This window comes from Chaetura pelagica, unplaced genomic scaffold, assembly GCF_000747805.2.
Source record: "Chaetura pelagica isolate M959 unplaced genomic scaffold, ChaPel_1.0 scaffold11, whole genome shotgun sequence".
Taxonomy (NCBI): Eukaryota; Metazoa; Chordata; class Aves; order Apodiformes; family Apodidae; genus Chaetura; species Chaetura pelagica.
In genome coordinates this window covers 7,906,328-7,927,303 of record NW_009952694.1, presented here as the reverse complement: position 1 = coordinate 7,927,303, position 20,976 = coordinate 7,906,328, and the positions used below count along the sequence as shown (strand labels likewise).

The 20,976-nt window shown below is 39.2% G+C and overlaps 1 protein-coding gene across 3 annotated transcripts in view; it reads right to left on the bottom strand.

Moving 5' to 3' along the window:
- Window positions 1-20,976, bottom strand: part of TSHR (thyroid stimulating hormone receptor) — a 62,253-nt gene that overhangs the window by 14,123 nt on the left and 27,154 nt on the right. For 2 of the 3 annotated variants that reach the window (XM_009993922.1, XM_009993923.1), the window contains 4 exons: window positions 11,136-11,210; window positions 9,834-9,908; window positions 7,039-7,116; window positions 5,924-5,992 (listed from right to left, as the gene is read on the bottom strand). In XM_009993922.1, the coding sequence (XP_009992224.1) occupies window positions 5,924-5,992; window positions 7,039-7,116; window positions 9,834-9,908; window positions 11,136-11,210 (297 nt within the window). Of the gene's footprint in view, window positions 1-5,923; window positions 5,993-7,038; window positions 7,117-9,833; window positions 9,909-11,135; window positions 11,211-19,149; window positions 19,225-20,976 lie in introns of all 3 variants that reach the window. The other variant, XM_009993921.1, reaches the window with a different exon arrangement.

Below are 20,976 nucleotides of genomic sequence, written 5' to 3'. Positions count from 1 at the left end.
GCACGGCAGGAAATGGCAGCGGCAGGCAGTGTGTGCAGAGGACCGCCCCGAACACGAGGAGAGGACGAGAGAGAGGGGCGTGCCGCGCTGCCTCTTTTATGGGGTTTTCTGCGCTCCCGATTGGCCGGTTTCGTATTTCCGGGCTTTTCAGCCAATCAGACGGGACCTAGTCCCGCCCCTGCTTCCGGCTGCGGCTCCTCCCCTGTAGCAGCTGCACCCCCCCACACACACACAGAGGGGGTTCAGCGCCACGTGGAGACGCCATTTTAAGTCAGTTTTGTCGGCTGACTCAAAGGACATTTCATGTTCGTGTAAGGAAATACCTGGTCCTTCACAAAGAGCAACCACCAGGTACTGATACTCAGCAACTCTGGAGCACCAAAAAAGCCAAAGAGTGCACCACAGCTATAGTGTCCAAAGAGAAATACATATATAAGAGAAAACTTTCTTAGAAGTAAACAGAAGTATGAAAGTTAAATTATTGAGGACATTCTGGGGGCTCTTAGGGGACACCATTTTGGAGGTAAAGAACAAACAGGAAAAGAAAGAGATGGCAAAAGAAAAACAAAATTCTGTATATTCAGAATACTCAAAATCTTCAACTGAGATGAAAAACTGAAAAATCCAGAAAGGTCTGAAGATATTTTTACTAAATTTTTTATTTTGACAACAGTGTATTTTCTTCTGGGAGCAAAGGACATGAATGAAAAATGCTGACAAGCTTCTTTGACTAATAGATAGTTCCACATGCCTTTCTTTTTTCAGTGTAAAAGATTTCTATTTCTCTTCTTTCGTAGCCCTAGGTCATTCATGCAAACCCCTATACTGTAGCTGGACACCTTTCTCATGTTTTTATTTTTTAAGCCGGATTGCTTCATTGTTAAGGTTCTACTGCAGTCCCACAAGCCACTTTATCAGCACGGGGAGTGATGGAATAAGAATGAGCCACCAAGTTAGGGAAAAAGGGAGATTTTGCAAAATTTTCTTCCAAAGAATCACTTAGTTAAAAACCTAGTAAAGTTACTGAGGTTCTTAGTTGGAATACCTCACTGGCTTAGGGAATTAGGTATTGATACTATTGCTTGCTTACTTTCAGCTTCTGATTTTAAAATAAGGCAGCCTCGCTTAAAAAACGAGGAAAAAAATGTTGGCCACACGTTTAAGTGTCACTACTATAGTATTAAAGAAGGTATTGACATGAAATATGTTAATGTATCTATACATCCTGTTGCATTATGAAATGAAAGGAGGACAGGCAAAAGAGATGCATGGGTAAATAAGCTGTATTAAGGATTTGTCATATTTTTTTACCACACCATTGTTTATCTTGACTCTGAGCTAAGCCAAGCACTATGAACGATCCCCAAGAGTGTATACCAAAGTAAATACATTCCTTTGAAGTTTATTTTTGCAGAGATTTATTTTGATATTGCACACTTTCCGTTTCAGTAATTTAGACAGCTCTGTAAAAGCTCATCACAAATATATTTTGCTGGAGATATGTTTTTAAAAAATCTTAATTCCTCACCAGTTTTCTTACAGAAATAAACATTGTTACAGGAGCACCACTTTGCAGAAGTCTGGAGGAGACATGCAGTTCATGGACCTTAATGATGTGTTAGAACAAGAGATTGAAGTTTCAGATTAATGCTGCTCAGCAAAAGTGTAATTTGCCCCTTCATTCCTGCTTTTTGGCTTCCTTGCCTTTATAAAACATACACAGCAATATAGTGGTTTGCTATAAAATACAGATCCTTCTTGAATGAGATGTATTAAGTCGTGCCATTGCTCAGTATGATAATAGGAAACATTTTTGCATGGTTGCACACCTGCATCTGTGTTGATGGTTTTTATCTCCTTGAATTACATAGGCCTTTTAATACTGCAGAACTGGTAGAAAGGCACACTGCAGGGTAGAAGGTAGCTTCCAAGATTCCCAAAATGTCTTCTGATTTATGGATGGAACATGGAATCTTTGATTTATTTGTAAAAAATGAATTCTTGGCTTTGATTGTGTTCCTTTTTTACTTTGTTTTCCTCCTTGAGTTCATAATTCAAAACTCATTCAGGTTTGATGAAGCTTCCAGAAACCTGGTCTCCAGTGCAAGGTGTCCCTGTTCATGGTAGGGGGTTGGAACTAGATGATTTTTAAGGTCCCATCCAACACAAACGATTCCATAATTAAAATTTCTTTCCCTCACTTTTTTTCTCTTAGTTTCTTTTTGCTCCTAGTTTAATGAAGTCAAAAGGGCCTTGGATCAAACCCAGAGGATAACAGGTACTTTCTTCTCAGTACAGTGATAAACAAACAGGAGTTAAAAATAGAAATGTCAGAATACAGAAAACAAAATATTTGCCTTTTGCATTAACTTAATGCTGTTGTTAGAAACCACAAATCTCCAAGCTTGCACTTAGCAAAATTATTCCTTATCTTGGCATATAGTAACCAAACTACTTCAGAAAATTAGTTCAGAAATGTCAATGTAGTTTATCAAACAGATAAAGGCTTTACCATGGATGTTTAGCTCCTTAGTTTGCCTTGTAAATCTGGAGCAGTGCTTTGCTCCAAGTAAATGTCATATGTTTTAATTAGGAGAAAACTGTTTGTTTTAAGAAACCATTTTTTACTGCTGTTAGATAAAGCTCTGTGTCCTGCTTTGAACCAGGATGAAACCAGTATCCTTTTTACTGTTTGTTTTTTTTTTTTCCCTCCAGTGAACTATTTTAAGCACACACGTTTTCCAGCTTGTGGACTGATAATACTTGAATGTTTGTGTTACTGCCAAGAGACAAAGGACATTTTGCTCTGCTTTGGTTTTGTATGCTAAAGGAGCAGAAGAATCTTATTTGTGACCCTCCCACAGGAAAGAGTTTTTTGGACAGCACATTTGACCACAGATATTCCATACATGCATATATACATAAGACTTGGTATAAGTCAGAGATCATGGAAGTCAAGCCCTTCTTTCCTGCTTCTTCCCTTCTCTTTCCACCCATGGTCAGCATCTGGGGAGGACTCCATCAATCCATCACCATTGATCCCTAGGCCCGTGCATTCCTCACCCTCATAACTCTGCCTTCAGCTCTTGTCTGTTCTGCTGCTGTCTCCAGCAGAGCTCCTGGAGACATTTTGGGACTGCTGAGAGCTAAGGAGAGTGCTGTGGGAATTGCTGGGGGTGAGGGCAGCAGTAGGGATTTTGCACATTCCTGAACATATTTGTATATATTTGTACATATTTTCTTTTATCATTAGCATTTAATTAAAGCTGTCTAGTTTAGTTTTCAACCTGGAAAGTCTCTCTCCTTATTATCTCCTTTCCCCATCTGGGTGGGAGGGTGAGGGGACTGAGAGGATTGTTGCCACTGGTTTAATTGTCTATCCTGAGTCTTACTCTGAGAGTAAACCTGGTTTTAGTTGTGATTTGGTTTTGGGTTTGTTGTTGTTTTTTTAATTTGCTTAATTAGTGCATCATAGCCAGTCTCTGGAAAGGTTTACCTAAAAACAGTATCTCCAGTTGGAAGGGACCGTTGAGGATCATTAAGTCCAACTCATTGCTCTTTTTTTTTAAACCACATGACTAAGAGCATAGTCCAGATGCTGCTTGAACTCTGATAGGCTCGAGGGGAGGTTGCACCAGTGCAGTGCAGGGTGAAACAATCACCTCCCCTGACCAGCCAGCTATGCTGTACTGGATGCACTCCAGGACATGGTTGGCCCTTTTGGTTGCCCGGGCACACTCCTGGCCGATATTCAACATGCCAGCAACCCAGACTCCCGGATCTCTTTCCATGAGGCTGCTCTTTAGCCTCTTGTCCCCCAGTTTGTCTGTACAACCAGGATTATCCTATCCCAGGTGCAGAATCCAGCACTTGCTTTTGTTCATTTTCATGTGGCTAGTGATGGCCCAGTTGTCTAGTCTACCCAGATGTCTCTGTAAGGCCCTCTACCCTTGAGGCTTTAAACAACACCGAAATACCCTTAAGCATACTAATTACAAAATACTTCTGAAAGTAAGCAAGCAGTATCTGCAGAACCTAGTATTTGTTTTCTGCTTATTTACTTCCATCCAGTCCAATATACAGCCTTGAAAAGTGGTCTGTGCAGTGGGTGGGGAACTGGCTGACAGACCGTACCCAGAGGGTGACAGTAAACGGTTCCTCCTCAGACTGGCAACTGGTCACAAGTAGGGTCCTCAAGGGATCAATATTGGGTCAAATGCTGTTTAACATCTTCCATGAGTGACATGGATGTTGGGATCAAGAGCACCCTGATGAAGTTTGCTGATGACATCAAGATGAGTGGAGAGGTTGACACTCCAGAAGGGAGAGCAACCCTCCAGGATGACCTGGACAGACTGGAGGAGTGGGCTAGCAGGAACCTTATGAAGTTCTATAGGGAAAAGTGTATGGTCTTGCACCTGGGAACACATAACCCAGGAGTGCAGTTCAGACTGGGATCCACCTGGCTGGAGAGCAGCGCTGTGGAAAGGGGCCTGGGGATCTTGGTGGACAACATGAGTGGCTCATGTTGGAGGCTCAACATGAGTGAACAATATGTTGCAGTGGCAAAGAAATCCACAAGGATTCTGGGCTGCATTAACAAGGGCATAACCAGCAGAGATAAAGAAGTCATCACTGAGCTCTACTCAGTGCTTGCCAGATCACACCTGGAGCACTGCATTCAGTTTTGGTCCCCACTCTACAAAAATGGTGCAGACAGGCTGGAGAGGGGTCAGAGAAGAGCCACAGGGATGAGCAGAGGACTGGAGAACCTGTCATATGAGGAGAGGCTGAGAAAATTTGGTTTGTTCAGCCTGAAGAAAAGAAGGTTTAGGGGAGACTTCACTACCATGTTCCAGTAATTAATGGGTGCCTACCAAGAAGATGGAGACTCCTTATTTACAAGGAGTCACATGGAAAAGACAAGGGGTAATGGGCACAAGTTGCTTCCTATTGGACACAGGGATAAATGTTTCACCATTAGGACAATCACACACTGGAATAGTCTTCCAAGGGAAGTGGTAGATTCCCCCACATTGGACAGTTTGAAGTCTCAGCATGACAGGGTGCTGAGCCACCTCATATAAACTACAGTATTACCTAGACAGGTATTATTGAGGTTCCTTCCAACCTGGCATTCTATTATTCCATGCATATAGCAGAAGTTTAGGACTCCAGCTCTTCCAGAATTAGATTTTCTCTTGATACTTTAGTAATAAGGAAAATTTCAAAGAGGCCAGAAGCAACAGCACTTGTGCACTCTCAGAGAACCAAAAAGAAAAATTCCTAAAAAGTCACCTCCGACCTGTTTTTCATCAAAATGTAAGAAATGGAAAAGCCAGCACAGTTCAAATATTGGGTAAGGCTTTGAAAGGTTTCAAATATACAGCTTAGAGGGATTCTGTCAAGACACTGGATATATTTTGCCATATTTTACATCTTGCAATTTCTGTAGGCACTAGTACAAGCACTGTCATAATGAAAAACTTCGGTTCTCATATGAATGTTCCAAGTAACTGAACTAGTGTGAGTAAAATAAAACCTATGCCAGATCTTTAGTTTAACTCAAGCCATTTAAAATTTAAGAAATCTAGCTAGTTTTTAAGGAAAAATAGGCACTTTAGAAACATTAAAACCATGTAAAGGAGGCTCTGTAGAGTCCTGAAATGAGTAATTGTAGACATGGAATTCAATTTTTAAATTAAAGGTAGAGGTTAAGGCACATAGAAGATAATAGTCAGCAGATCTGTAATGAAGCCAGCAACGTGACTTGTAACAGTTTTCTTGTACATTTTAAGATGTCCCTTCCTTTCACTAGTGACTGTTTTTGAATGTGGTTATCTTTCTCAGGTTATCAAGAGCAACTCCAATAATTTATTATACAATTCTTATTTCTGAAAGAAGAGAATGATCTGCTACTTACATAGCATCCAGATTCGTTCCATTAAAAGCATGTCCTTGGATGCTGGTAAAACCATTATTGTAGAGTTTGCTGCAAGAAAAAAAAAATAAATTAGTCTATTTTGGGTTGCTTCAGTACCTGACTACCTAACATCTTATGTATCATATTATTTGGTAACAGCACACTTATGGATGGGTTAAATTTAATCTCTTGAAGAAGCAGAAATTATAGTGCAAGATCAAACAAATTCCCAGCAGCATCCCCAAATGTAGCTGAATGAAGAATACCATGTGGCAGGTGTACCATTTTACTTCTGTTTTACAGAAAAAAAACTAGACTAAAATGCTTTACTATAACTTTCCCACTCTCAAACAAAAACAAGGAAACACAATTCTGCAAGGACTGATTAATGAAGGCTAAAGGAATTAATAAACTAATACCTAGCAAAATAGGTATGATTCTACTGTCAGGCTTGCCTGAAATTTTAGAATTCATTATTTTGCTCCTTTACAACAAAAGGATTTAAAAAATAATTTCTTTAAAATTCATTCTTTCATATTCTAGTGTTCTTTCCCCTCGTTCAGGTCATAACTCATTACAGTCATTTCCACACCCCTCAGCCCTTTCTTGTGGCTCACACTGACTATGACTTGCACAATGAACTTTATTTAACAAGTTTCCTTCAAATATGACTCATTTGACATATGGCACCCATTAATTTTCACAGTATGTGCCACTTAGGTTGCAAAAAAGTTGACACACAGTTCTAACTATGCTGTAGCTTTACAGAAGGAGAACCCTGCAAACTTTTCCCTTTGATTTTCTCCAGCATACCCATTTACTGGCATTAGGGTAATACAAAAGCAAAACCACTTTGGCCATGCCAGTTTAAAGACAAGCAGCAGGCCTGATTCAAACCACTGTCAAAGGATTTATGCAAACTAGATTATGGATACTAGCTTTCTATGGTGTTTCTCTGTTACAAACTACTAGAGAGTAGGACAGGGATTATTTTTTTGTTGTTGTTGTTTTTGTTGTGGGTGTTTGGTTTTTTGTGGTTTTTTTTAATATTTTACCATAGGTTTGAGAGAGCAAGGCAAGGTAATTGCATTGTATCTTAAACTGGAAAAACTTACAGAGTTAGAGATTCATTACAAAGCCCATGGAAAGCATTTGCAGGCACTGAAGTAATGAAAGGGTTATCTGCAATTTCACTGAAAAAGGAGACAAAAACATCACAATCAAACATCTGCCCAATGGAGCTTCTCTACAACAGTTTTATTATTGATTGTTTTCTGCCTTGATGATATATAAAAATGTAGAACAACTTGTTTAGTTTTATCTAAGGCCAGAAGATACATGTGGGATGATTAAGAATCTCTTAGCTGTATCTCCCCTGAATGTGCAGGACTACTCTTTAAAAAGCATTTAGCATGAATGACCCATGTTTGTTTTTTGTAAGTGATCTTCATAAAACATTTTGAAGGTAGAAGTAAAATAAGGTTTTGCTCTCTGACACTTAGAAAGTCACTTGTTGGAAGCAAGGGCACAAGTGGTGAACTGCTTCTATTTCATCTAGCCTATTTAGTTCTTGGTTCTCTCTGATTAGTAAGTGTAGTATTTAATTTACAATCTAGTAGAGCTTAATCTAATCTAAAGCCCTTTGGGTCTTTAAGCAACTTCCTAAGAACTCTTAAGACGTAGGTGCATCTGACTCAGAGCTCTGGCTGACTCAGGTTTCAATCTTGGAGGCCAACAGCCAAGACAAACATAGAAGCTCCAGGTTATGAAGCGTGAGTTAGCACAAGGCTTACATCTAGTCTCAGAAGATCCTTGGGATGCTCACTAGAGGTCTAGACTCCTTAGCAAAACAGCCAGTATTTCTACATTGCTCTGAGGTTTGTTTTGCCAGTGGCAGACCATACATGCAGTGGAAACTCAATTTCTTGATCAAGAATACCCCTTTGTAACACTGAAACAGTGCCTGGGGTAGACCATCAATCATGTCTTTGAAAGTCACCTTCCAGCATAATACTTCTAGCCCATCCTGTAGTCAAGCCTCTTCCAGCTGAACACAACTACCATGTAAGATTGCTAACTCCTAGTGACTAAGATACTTTTATCTTGTGCCAGCCTGCAAAATCTTAGCCTGAGCCACTCTTCCCACTTGCCTTGATGACAACCCAGACTTTGAACTCAAGTTGCAGGTTAGGGCACAAAGATCACAGAATCACAGAATCTTAGGGGTTGGAAGGGACCTCAAAAGATCATCTAGTCCAACCCCCCTGCCAGAGCAGGATCACTCAGAGCACATCACACAGGAACATGTCCAGGTGGGTTTTGAATGTCTCCAGTGAAGGAGACTCCACAACCTCTCTGGGCAGCCTGTTCCAGTGCTCTGTCACAGTAAATAAGTTTTTTCTGATGTTTACATGGAACCTCCTATGCTTCAGTTTGCACCCACTGCCCCTTGTCCTATCACTGGACATCACTGAAAAAAGCCTGGCTCTGTCCTCCTGACACTTGCCCTTAATGTATTTGTAAACATTGATGAGATGGATGTAATCTTTGCTTTCTGAATACCAAAAAATACCTGGGTTTTTTATAGCAGAGCTCTTTGTTTCTGCAATACCTTTAAGAATAACAGTAGGAGACTGCCCTGCCCCATTCCCTTTCTCCAAGAAATTGTTTTGCAATTTGCTTCAAGCCATATTAAAAATCAGGAGGAGGAGTTATCTTTAAATCAGTTGAAGTAAATGGATTTTAAGGTGTGAGAAAGTAAGAAGGTCTCAAGTGTTATGTAGAAAAGCCTCATGTGAACAAACCCAACTAAATCAGTAAAGCTTCTAGTAGGAAAATTCTTTCCAGCTGTGGACTTTAGTTAAAAAAAGATTGCTCCAACAAGGAAGTCTTGTTTAAAAGTAGACAATTGTCAGTCCTGATGCTTTGGTCCTTCACTGGGACAATGGACTTGTACTTGAAACGTGACTCTACAAGTATGGCTGGACAAGGGCATTTAGGCAAAGTGTGTGTTCATAAAAGCTCATGCTGTCAATCTAAAAGAGAGTATGCATCTCACTCAACTGCTACGGGTAGTCCTCTTTCTTAAAAACACATTGAATCAGCCTGAGCTGACCTCACTATTAAGGCTGTCATGAAACCAAGGTTCTCCTGATCTAGTGACTTAAAAGCTCTACTTATTTCTCAGCTTTGGCAATTTGCTTTTTAAGTTCCTTTTCTGTTTTCTTTAATAAAATATAAATTGCATGAATCAACATATTTTGGATAAAATAATTATTCACCAAAATCTTCCTAAAAATACGAGCTTAGCTAACACTGAGATTTTTAAAGGTGTAATGATAAACAATTGCTCTAAAGATTGTCCAGTTCTCCTGCTCTTCAGTCTTCGGTGCTCAGGATGGGGTCAGGAGAAAGAAGGCAGAGAGACAGGGGAAGTTAGGATTCAACAGTATAGCAGCTCAATGAAGAGCAGTATCAGAAAATGTGTGATATCAGCTCACCATGCTAGCACGAATTTGTTAGAAGGATGTTGACAGGATGACTTCATGTTAGCAGGCTGTTTGTCAGATCAGGTCCTGTGTGTCACACTACTCAGACTAATTCAGGTATTGCACAGCCATTAAAAAAAAAATAAAAGGAAAAAGCCTGTAGAGGTTGTGTAATGTGCTTTGGCTAATTCAAGAGAAACATCCTTGTGTGTCCATGTCTCTCATTGGGTCAAATGTACAGTGCAAAGTGACCTGGCAATTTCCAGATTTGGTAATAAGGATCACTGAAAAATTTTTCCTTGGGGAAAAGTAGTTTGTCAGACTTATTTGGTATTTTCCTACAATGCAGAAAACTTCAGTACAGGTTTTGCTGGGATCTGAGAATGACAGTATTCTAACCAACTATAAGGACAGATACTTACAGTAGGAAGTTCACATCAGATGAGTAGATTTTGGTGAGCTCTGGAAATTTTTTGAGTCCAGTATTAAAAATACCACTGAAAGGGAAGAAACAGGAAGAATGACATGTACTGTATCACTGAACAAAAACAAACAATGAATTTCAACAGTCAGCAGTGCAGGATAGTTATTGCATCATCACTGTTGTCAATAAATAAATTTATAAATAACTGTCCATAATATAAGGATGCATGAAAATATTTTTAGAAGTCAAAATACAGGATTTATGATAAATTATAGAATCTAAAAAATGGGAACACAGTTAAGCAGATCTGCAGAGAGAACTAGCCTGTGAAGTGGACCGGGAGAAAAACAATTGTAACTCTGCATTCACTTGAGAGATTAAGGCTGCTTCAGACAACCATCTGGACTCCAAAATCCTCTGTATTTCATTGAGGCTAAGAGCTGTTCAAATAGCTCTAAAAAGGGAAACTGTCTTAAAGTGTGAAAGCAGTTAATGCCCCCTATTTCTGAACATTGTAGGCTGGAAATAACTCAGGAAAATACAGGTCTCAATTTTAAAACTATTGTCCTTAAATGAAATTACTACTTTCTTTTCATTACTTTCAGATCTATAGGAAAAATCTGGAAAAATCTTTGCTCCTCTCACTTACTGCCACCACACACACAGAGCCCTTTCTAGAATATTCCACACATTTGTCAAAATCACAGAAGTTATTCTCTTTCTCATCTCTCTTTCCTATACTATAACTTTAGAATTCCATGGTTTGGTTACTCTGTACTGCTCTTTGGAAACTTCAAGGGAATAGAGTGAATTCTTCAGGATTTCTTTCTGCCACAGAGGTCATATGAAATCAGGTGTCTAGGGACGAACTTGTCACATTTAGCTAATATCTATGCTTTAAAACCCTGTGTAAATATCTAATAAATAATAAAAAAAAGATGTGCATATTTCTAATGTGTCCTTTCCTCCCACTATTCCCTACAAAAATATAGTAATTCAGCACTTACCATAAGAGGAAAGCTAGCTGTGGAATTTTGCCAAGGAAACATTAGTGTATTCCAGACATTTAATGGATAAGAAGAATGGCAAAATTACTGATGAATTTGTGAACATGTTTTTCTTTCTTGCAAAATTAGTCAAATTTTCAACCCCTACCCTAGCTGGCTGTCATTAGAATAAAGCAAAAATCATTGCAATCAGTTTCAAAACGAAGTGCAAGGAAAAAACCAAAAACTGCTATGGTGTAGAAAGTAATCTGTGAGGCTTAAGTACCAGCTTGTTAGAGGTGCTAAATACTTACAGGTATTTCAGAAGTGGGAGGTTCTTAAATGCATCTGGATCTATGTAATCCAAGTTTCTAAGATTTCTAATTTCACTGTAAAAAAGGGAGGAACATTACCACAGCAATCATTAATATTTAATTGTTTATCATAACTGAAATCAGTGATGTTAAAATGGAACTTCAAGGAGCTAATTCCTGCAATGAGCTTTTTAACTGGTTAGCACTAGCTTGAGGCCACTACGCATTCTGAGCAAGTTTACAAAAAATAATTTTTATCTGGATAGATGTGGTCCTGCAGACCAGCTAGCTTAAGCAAGGGGAAAAGAACACTTGAGATTTGATTACAGATCTTTGGTTTGCATGGTCCTAAAAGTAAAACAATAGCCTGTGGAAATGGCTACTACTTTGAACATGGTGAGAATTTTGTTAAGTAAAACTTTCAATACTGAGGCACAGTAATCCTATCAATTTACAGCCATCTACTTAGCTTATAATATTATGATGGTTGTTTTGTTTTGTTTTGTTTTCTGGTTACTTCCTTCATGTCTCTAGCAGTATTTTGTATTATTTTTCCTGTCTCTTTTTATAGAACTCATCACTGGATCCAGAAGATGGGTTAGTCACTTAAATTAATTCCATTCTGAGACCTGAAACGGGCATACCTTTTTCTATACAGGCATGCCCAGCATTCTAGAGGGTAGTGTATCGCTTTGCTTCATACTGATGCAAAATGTAACACAGACTTCATTCCTTACATCTTCTGTCCACAGTTACGCCTTTAAATACTTCCACCCAGGGGACAGCTTGGGCTGCAGGTGGCTTTTTAGACTGCACATGTTGAAGAGCATGTTGATCATGGCTATGGCCATGCTGGGTGCTTTCTGTAGCTGTGTTGGTGGGGCTGCTACCCCTCTAACCAACGTGGTCATTGCCAGGCATTATGACTTGTCCTTATTTATTCTCATCTTTTATGAAAAAATCCACCCATACCTGCCAGCACATACACACTTTTCCTTTCCTGGCCTCCTTACTGTCTCCAGAAAGGAGCATGCTTGCTTCTGTTTCTTTATGTTAAACCAGCTGGTCTTGTAACTATGCTGGAACAGCTTCCAGCTTTTGCTAATACAGAAAATACATAGAAAGAACAGTGCCAGTCCTCCTCCTGAGACCAGCTGTGGAGCAGTGGGCTGAGGGAAGCATTTGTTCCTACTTACAGAGAGAAATCTGATGCAGACAGCAAGCCTAGATGATGTGGTAAAGGCTGTGTGGGTAATGTTCTGGTTTTAAGTCAGTCCTAGAAGTAGTGCTACTGGGCACTCAATGGGCAGAAAGCAGTAGTATTTCACAGAATCACAGAATTTTAGGCGTTGGAAGGGACCTCTGGAGATCATTGAGTACAAACCCCCTGCCAGAGCAGGACCACCACAGAATCTAGGGCAGGTTGTACAGAGACGCATTGAGACAGAGAAGGAGAGAAGGAGACTTCACAACCTCTCTGGGAAGCCTGCTCTAGTGCTGAAAAAACACCTTTGAAGTCTTGAGTTTTTGATCTGTTTACTCCAATACTGCAGGGAGTCAGGGATTTACCTTTCACTTGTGTGTTAAACTGATGTAATTGCTATACTACTGCTGTTACAGTGCTGTATTCAACTGTTCCTCATGTCCATCAGCTACTTGGAACAGTACTGTTTCTGTATTTTAAAATAAATGTTCTCAGTGTCAGGCTCTTGCTTCTTTCAAATTATTTTATTCATTAGGTAGCTGACACACTCTCAACAGTGGAATTTGCTCCATAAACTTTAACTGATATGTTTTTTCCACCAATTACTACATTTAAAATACCAGACTCATCAACTTCCTTTCTTTTACTGATTTTTTTCTTTTTTTCATTCAGTAAGCTTTCTTTTAACTAGCACCAGAGTGTTCCAACTAAGGCTGGTAACAGCTGGAACGTTTTTCTAACTGCTGGGTCTTCAAGGTCACACCTTCACTTCTGCCAGCTCAGACACTACAGGGAGATCTATGACCCCTCCCCATAGGAGGTTGAATTAGACAGACAGCAAAACTGGCCAGAGATATTCCATTCCATATATCTATGTAAGCTCAGAGGAAGGTCAGAGATCACAGAAGACAACTTCCTTCCTGCTTCTTCTTCCCTTCTCTTCCATCCATGGCTGGCATCTGGGGAGGACTCCGTCCATCTATCACCATCGACCCCCAGGCTCAAGCTCTCCTGACCCTCATCACTCTGTGCTTTCTCCAGCAGCTCCAGGATTTTTCGGGACTGTTCACAGCTAAGGAGATGCTGTGGGAATTGCTGGGGTTGGGGGGAGGCTAGAGGCTTTTGCACATTCCTGAACACATTTGTATATAATTGTATATATTTTCTTTTATCATTAGTGTTTAATTAAAGCTGTGTAGTTTATTTTTCAATCCAGCAAAGTCTCTTCTCTTTTTCTCCTTCTCCTTCCCTGCCTGGGTGGGAAGGGGAGGGGATCAAGAACGTTGTTGTCGAACCCAAGTCAGTGACATAGAGTCATCAGATTTTGGCTTGTTGCTATTCATACTCTTCTGCAAAAATGATTTAGATGAGGTACTGAAAGTAAGAATTTGAAATCTGCAGATGGTACTAAAATTGGAAGCACAAAATAATGCAATGAGATTCAATCAGATTTTTATTTATTAAGTAACTGGGCCATGGGAGGGCATGTGCTGTTTAACAAAAGCAAATGAGAAACTCATTAATCTGCGAATAGATTTAAAATTACCAGATAAGACAGCAGGCACAGTAACCAGATAAAAGCTTAAAGAATGTGAATAAATCAATATGATTCAACTGAACATTGAGAAAAGGTTCATGTCCTGCTGTTTGATTCCTTTGAATTGGAAATGCTGGGATTAGGAAAAAAGTATGCTTTACTATATACTGTATTATTTTTATTTTATGCCACTCTTTGTATTACAGAGGTTTCTTAAAGCCCAAAAGGAAGAAAAAGCGCCACTGTGGTAGGAACTACAAAAATCAACAGCAGACAGCCAGTTGCTTACAAGACTAGCCAAAATAGATGAGAAAGAGGATCAGAGAGGTATAAAAAGGTAAAAGGTGTTTTGATCAAAGTGAATGCTAAGCTTAAGAAACAAAATCACGAGAAAAATCCAATTTTCCCTACTTCTAATCCAGTCAAACGTGCCTGTTGCACTTGACTGGCTTCATGCGTGTCCTCTCATTTCATATGCATGAAAAAGAGAAGGAGCATAAAATTTAATTCCATTAATGAACTGCTCTGCTGTCCTTATTTTGCAGATATGAAATCTCAGAGTACTGGAAGAAATCTCCCATTAAAACCACAGATTTAAAGGATATCTATAGCTCCATCAATATTGGAGCCTATAAAGTTAAATCCATAAGAAGAAAAGCTATTTGAATAGTTCTCTCCTCATCACTTAACAGGATAGTGATCCACAAACTGAATTTCACCATTTCTTTTATGTTAATCAGCCATAAATAATATAATCAAAGGTGCCTAAATATTATATGACAGTAATTTTCAAATTGTAAACAAAAGACTGCTGTGGTGTAAGGATTATTTCCAAAGGATCAAAAAATAAGAAAAGCAAGTTGATTATTGGTAGATTCATTAAACAGAATTTGCACTTTTATCAACAAGCTTTTCTGAATTGGTAAATTGAAAAGATTGAAACCCGCTGATTTAGAAAATTAAGGTTCCTCTGAAAAGCAGCTTCAGGAAAACTATTAGTATTTTTAGCTGCCTAACATGCAGATACAGCCAAAGAGTATACTTAAAAATGTCTAGTAGGCTAGTTCCCAGCTGAGCATCTATGAGTGCTGGTACTAAGAGACTTATGAAATGGAACTTGGACACACTCTATAAATGCAACTTAATCTTAACATACAGTGCTTAAATTCTGCATCCAACAGCAATGTGACAATCCTGAGCCTTTCTGTGAATTAACTGCTTCAAAGATAAAAAAACCTTAAGATGCTTAATAGGCATTTTTGCTGACCATTGATGCAAAGAGGCAAAAGGTGCCCTGAACAAACATTTCACTTTGCAGTCATGCTCATAAGAATGAAGGATGCTGCTACCTATCCAGAAGATGATAAAATAATTTACGGAATAGTTACAAACTTTTTCAAAGTTACTTTACAAACTATTCAGCTTCTGATTTATTTTTGTAGCTAAAGTAAATACAATAATTAAGAATTGGCTTCTTTGTGCTTTAAAGACAATCAGTGATTTCAATTTTATTTCTGGTACTCAGGCTAGTAATTAAAAATGCACTAGGTTCACCATCAAACCACGACCTGACTGTCCATGAAAAGCAACTCAATTTTTCTTTTTAAAGAAAATACTTAAAAACCTTTAACACGTGAAGAAGAGATGTGTAGAAAAATCTACCTGATTATATAAAGTCCTGTGTCAAGGCTGACAAGAAACTAGGCTCCTGTCAGTCTATTCCCTACCTACAGACTGCAGCTTTTAGCAATACTTTTCTGCATAGCACTTGTCCCAGTGCCCTGAAATTCACTGCAGGTATACAGCAGTGCCCCCAAATCTCTTCAGTCTCCCTCTCCGGTTGTTTCTCAGATATTTCCATCAAAGCACCTCTCCTTACTGCAGCACTGTATCCCACGAGTTGTCCAAGAGCAGAAGGGCATCACCTGGCCTGGAGGCTGACAGAGCTGCCCCAGCCCTTGGCTCCAGCTCAGTGCAGCTCGTGAGTGGGAGCAGTCCTTTACCTGCGCTCCGAATGACGTTTCGTGTACAAGGGCAATACACTTCAACCCTAACCTTTGGCCCTCATCCCAAATGCTAAGAGGGCTTTTAACGTGGCTGTACAAAAGGAGAGTGCTTTTGGAGTGAGGAGAAAGATGTCGGAAAACATCAGAGGAGAGTGAGCAGAGACACAGAGACAGTGAAAAGAAAGAGTGCTTTTTTTTCTGGGGTTCCCTCCACAAGACTTGTTTCCTGAGAAAAACTGACCCATTTTACTTAGTATAATGCTACCAAGCTGCAGCTCTACTGTAAGACAACTACACAAAAACATTGACTGCTCATTAGACACTTTTGCAATTACGTATAGAAAAAAATATTATGCCATTGTATGGGAGAGACAGTTCAGAATTTGTAAACATCTTAAGTTTGTCTCAAAGACATCCCTGAAAAAGATAAAGCAAAAAGAAGGAACAAGAAGCAATTGTGAGACCAATTTAACACAATTGGGGAAAAAAAGAAAAAAAACCCCAGAATGTCTTGGCCCTGATTTTCATCTTCAGAGAGTGGGATCTAGCCTATTAAAATACAGCAGGTGATCAGTATGCTATTTCTGCAATATCTTGGAGAATATACAGTTTGCAGAAGGTGCTCAGCACTTAACTGGCATAGGCCCATAAAAATATGACCTACGCTTAATGAAAGGTGAGGTCTGGAAGGAAGAGAAAGTCAGAAGAGAGGTACAAGAACTGAATAAGGACCAACAAAATGGAGCACTGAAGATGATTAACAAGTTGAAGCACACTAACAGGCTTGGCAGACAGAATTCCTGTTCACATGACACTTGACTCGAGCCAAAGCAATTAGTTCCTCCCTTTCACAAAAACCAGGTTTTCTCCTAAGAAGTTCTTTCATTTAAAAACAAATGTTTTAAAAATTAAACCTTAAACACCAAAAGCCTTCCTGTGAAACTCATTCAGGAATATTAAAAGAGCATGTTATTGGACCGAACTAGGTCTCAGGATCATTGACTCTACTTCTAGCTCTGCCTGTCAGGTTCTTTTAGGGGAGGCACTTCCACTTTCCAGCTTTAGTCACTCTCTAGCTACAGTAACAATAATGATATTATCTCCTTTCTTTTTATTAACCTTCCTGTTTCACACTTTGTAAATTAAAAGGGGAAAAAAAAAGAAAATAGAGCAGCATTAAGAGACCACCTAGTTCAATCTCTCACTCTGAGTCAATATTAAATAGACCTATAGAGTTTCTGATTACACAGCCTTAAAGGCTGCCACTGATAGGGACAACCTCTCCAGGAAAACAATTCTAATGTTTACTTAGGCTAGCCATTTGAAAATATTTGTTTGATTTTAACACGAATCTTGGCTAATCTAATTTAAGGTTCTTGTTAGTATTACTTTTGCTTTGTCAAACATCAGTGTGCAAAATGGGTTGTAGCCTTCATCCCTTGTAATAACCCAAAAAGACATATCCGCCTATGGCATGTTTTCTTTCTGGACGGGAATGTCTTTCCTCTGACAAAGTTTTCTGGATCTGTGAGGACTGACAGTGCTCTCCCATGGAAACTGTGCAGACACAAAACATCTCTGAAATATGCCAAAATGCAGCTCATCTGAGCTTTATAACACTGACACATTTTCCATTCCATCATTTGGATCAGTAATGAAAACATGGAAGAGTTCCAGAATCAGGACAGATCCTATGAAGCTCTATTCAATAGACTACCTTCTACTTTTGATAGGGTACTGCTTAATGTTAGGAACTCCCTGGATACAGGTATCCTACCACTTTTGTAACTATCCTAGTGCATCATTTTGTAAGGACTGATCAGAACAAGACAGTATAAAAACACTTCCCAGAAGCATTTGTCTGTAACATTCCCATTCCATTTAATAACCAGATAAACACTCTTAATTTTACTAGAGAACTTCCAGAGTGATTACTTATTATTCCTCCAGCTAGTGCCATTTTGCTTTGTGCTTTGGTCATTCTGATTTTATTTATGGTGCTTACATTGCTGTTCTACACTTACCTTCAGTAATTTGACAGAAGTAATTCTTAGTTGCCAGTTTATTTCATCTAGCTATCAAGCTCATAACATAGTCCCAAATATTTTTTACTACACCTTTTTCCACGTCTATGAGAGGTTACAGAAAAGCAAGGGATGGAAAAGATGTAGAAAAAGAAAGCACAATTCAAAAAGGAGGCTGACTTCATAATATGGAGAAAGGAAATAAGAAAATAAATTTTTAGCTACAAAGAAGACAAGAATGGCAACTCAAACATCAACATGTATATATTTAACAGAGTGTGCCCTCAGCAAGTTTGCTGTTGACACTAAACTGGGAGGAGTGGCTGACACACCAGAAGGCTGTGCTGCCATTTAGCAAGACCTAGACAGACTGGAGAGTCGGGCAGAGAGAAACTTGATGAAATTCAACAAGGGCAAGTGGAGTCTTGCATCTGGGGAAGAACAACCCCATGTACCAGTACAGGTTGGGGGCTGACCTGCTGGAGAGCAGGATAGGAGAAAGGGACCTGGGGGTCTTGGTGGACAGAAGGATGATCATGAGCCAGCAATGTGTCCTTGTAGCCAAGAAGGCCAATGGCATCCTGGGGTGTATTAGAAAGGGTGTGGTTAGTAGGTCAAGGGAGGTTCTCCTCCCCCTCTACTCTGCCTTGATGAGACCGCATCTGTTGTATTGTGTCCAGTCCTGGGCCCCTCAGTTCAACAAGGACAGGGAACTGCTTGAGAGAGTCCAGTGCAGAGCCACGAAGACGATTAAGGGAGTGGAACATATTTCCTATGAGGAAAGGCTGAGGGAGTGGGTCTCTTGAGCTTGGAGGAGACTGAGGGGCGGCCTCATCAATGTTTACAAATACGTTAAGGACGAGCGTCGGGAGGATGGAGCCAGGCTTTTCTCAGTGATGTCCGGTAATAGGACAAGGGGAAGTGGGTACAAACTGGCACATAGGAGGTTCCATGTGAACATCAGAAAAAACTTCTTTACTGTGAGAGTGACAGAGCATTGGAACAGGCTGCCCAGAGAGGTTGTGGAGTCTCCTTCATTGGACATATTCAAAACCTGCCTGGACATGTTCCTGTGTGATGTACTCTATGTGATCCTGCTCTGGCAGGGGGGTTGATCTTTCGAGGTCCCTTCCAACCCCTAAGATTCTGTGACTCTGTGATTTCCATACATCCCCAGTTTTATTTTATCACAATTTTTATTTAATTACAATAATAATAATTTTTATTTAATTACAATACTTACATATGAGTGACCTTCATTAAACTGCTGAAGGAATGGGCCTCCAGACTCTGAAGTGTTTCATCTATGGAGATGTAGCTAAACAGCAACAAACAGAAAAAGAAACAAGTCTCAGACTTTGGCAAGCCATGGCTAGTGCCCCTCACACCACTTTATTTTTCCTCTCATTCTTCTCATCCAACTTCCATGACACTGCTTTTGCTGCTTAATAATACTATTGTGCAGCATAGTGTGTATTTAAAGCATCAGTTAAAATCTGCTTAAAAGTTCTGCCCTTAGATACTGTCCGTGTGTCTGGCAAACATCCATATTTCATATTTCAAAATCACATTCTTCCCTGTTCCCCACTTAAAATAACCTTGGAGTTCTCTAAGAGGATCAAGTCCTCAGATAAATGGCATATTTCTCTGTATTTAAGAATTACAAAGGAAGGAAAGACACTAAATGGTCCTTGGGCCATTACTGCAACAGCTGTTGCAATTCCTCTAGAGAGAAACAGATCATCAGGGCAACTGACACTTTGATATTGTTGAGGGAAAAAATGTGCTCTGACATGAAGCTGGAAAGAAACTCTAGCCATACAGATGATTCAGAAGGAAAACCAGAGAGCAAGCTTAAGAAATATTTATTTGCACACAGGTTCAGCTGAGTGGCACCTGTACTACCATCATCTACAATTGGCCCTCTGGGCTCCAGCGCACACTGGCAGCTCATGTCAAGCTTCTCATCTACTACCACCCCCAAGTCCTTTTCCTTGGGACTCCTCTCTAGCCATTCTCTCCCCAGCCTGTATTTGAGCCTGGGGTTGACTCAACCCAGGTGCAGAACGTTGCATTTGGCCTTGTTGAACTTCATGAGGTTGGCATTGGCCCACCTCTCCAGCCTCTTAAGGTCCCTCTGGATAGCATCCCTTCCCTCTATGGTGTCAACTACTCTACACAGCTTCATATCGTCAACAAACTGGCTGAGGATACACTCAATCCCACTGTTCATATCTCCAACAAAGATCTTAAACATAAATATTAAATAAATATTAACATATTTCATTTTTTCAATTTTTAAATAATTATTTAATATTTAATGCTATGTTTTGATACTCTTGATCCAAGTTTTTACTGACTCAGTTTTTAATATTTTGCATGTACCTTAAGCAATTTCATCATTATTTTAAATGCACAAAATTAAATTGACTAGAAGAGTCTTAGATATTAAATGTAGATCTCAAAATCAAATAAAATGTAATAAAAAAGAAATCTGTCATATGCCTTTCCTCCTTTTTAATCTTTAGACCTGGAAAGACCTATCCAACTGGTATTTTACATTTATTCTAATAGAGTTGTGTTTGTTAAACTGAACACAGATTTTTAACATTCTTCCTGTTTTTTCCAATGACAGTATTCCAAATAATATTAAATAGAAAATAAAAATATGATCCTTTAGCCCAGGAGGGCTTTTTAATACACATTTGGCTCTGATTTTTATTTCCATGGAAATTTTAAAGAAGATAAATAGTTCTTTCAACTGATATTAAAAAATATTTTATTTTTAAAAAATTATTCAAAGAATACTTTGTGATCAGCACATGTTCTAACAACCAGTAGATGATTGATACCACTAATTTTTCCAAGGAAATGTAAATCCTCTCCAGACCTAATCTAAAAGCATACTGTCTGAATTAATTTTAACTCTTCTGACATGAGATTTACTTTTTATTGATCCCTTTGGAGATGTATTCAAGAGTGTTTGAAAAGGTACCAGAAAAGTAACTAGTACAGACTGTATGACCAACAGATTCTCTTTCTACAGTAATATTGCTTTTACAAAGCTATT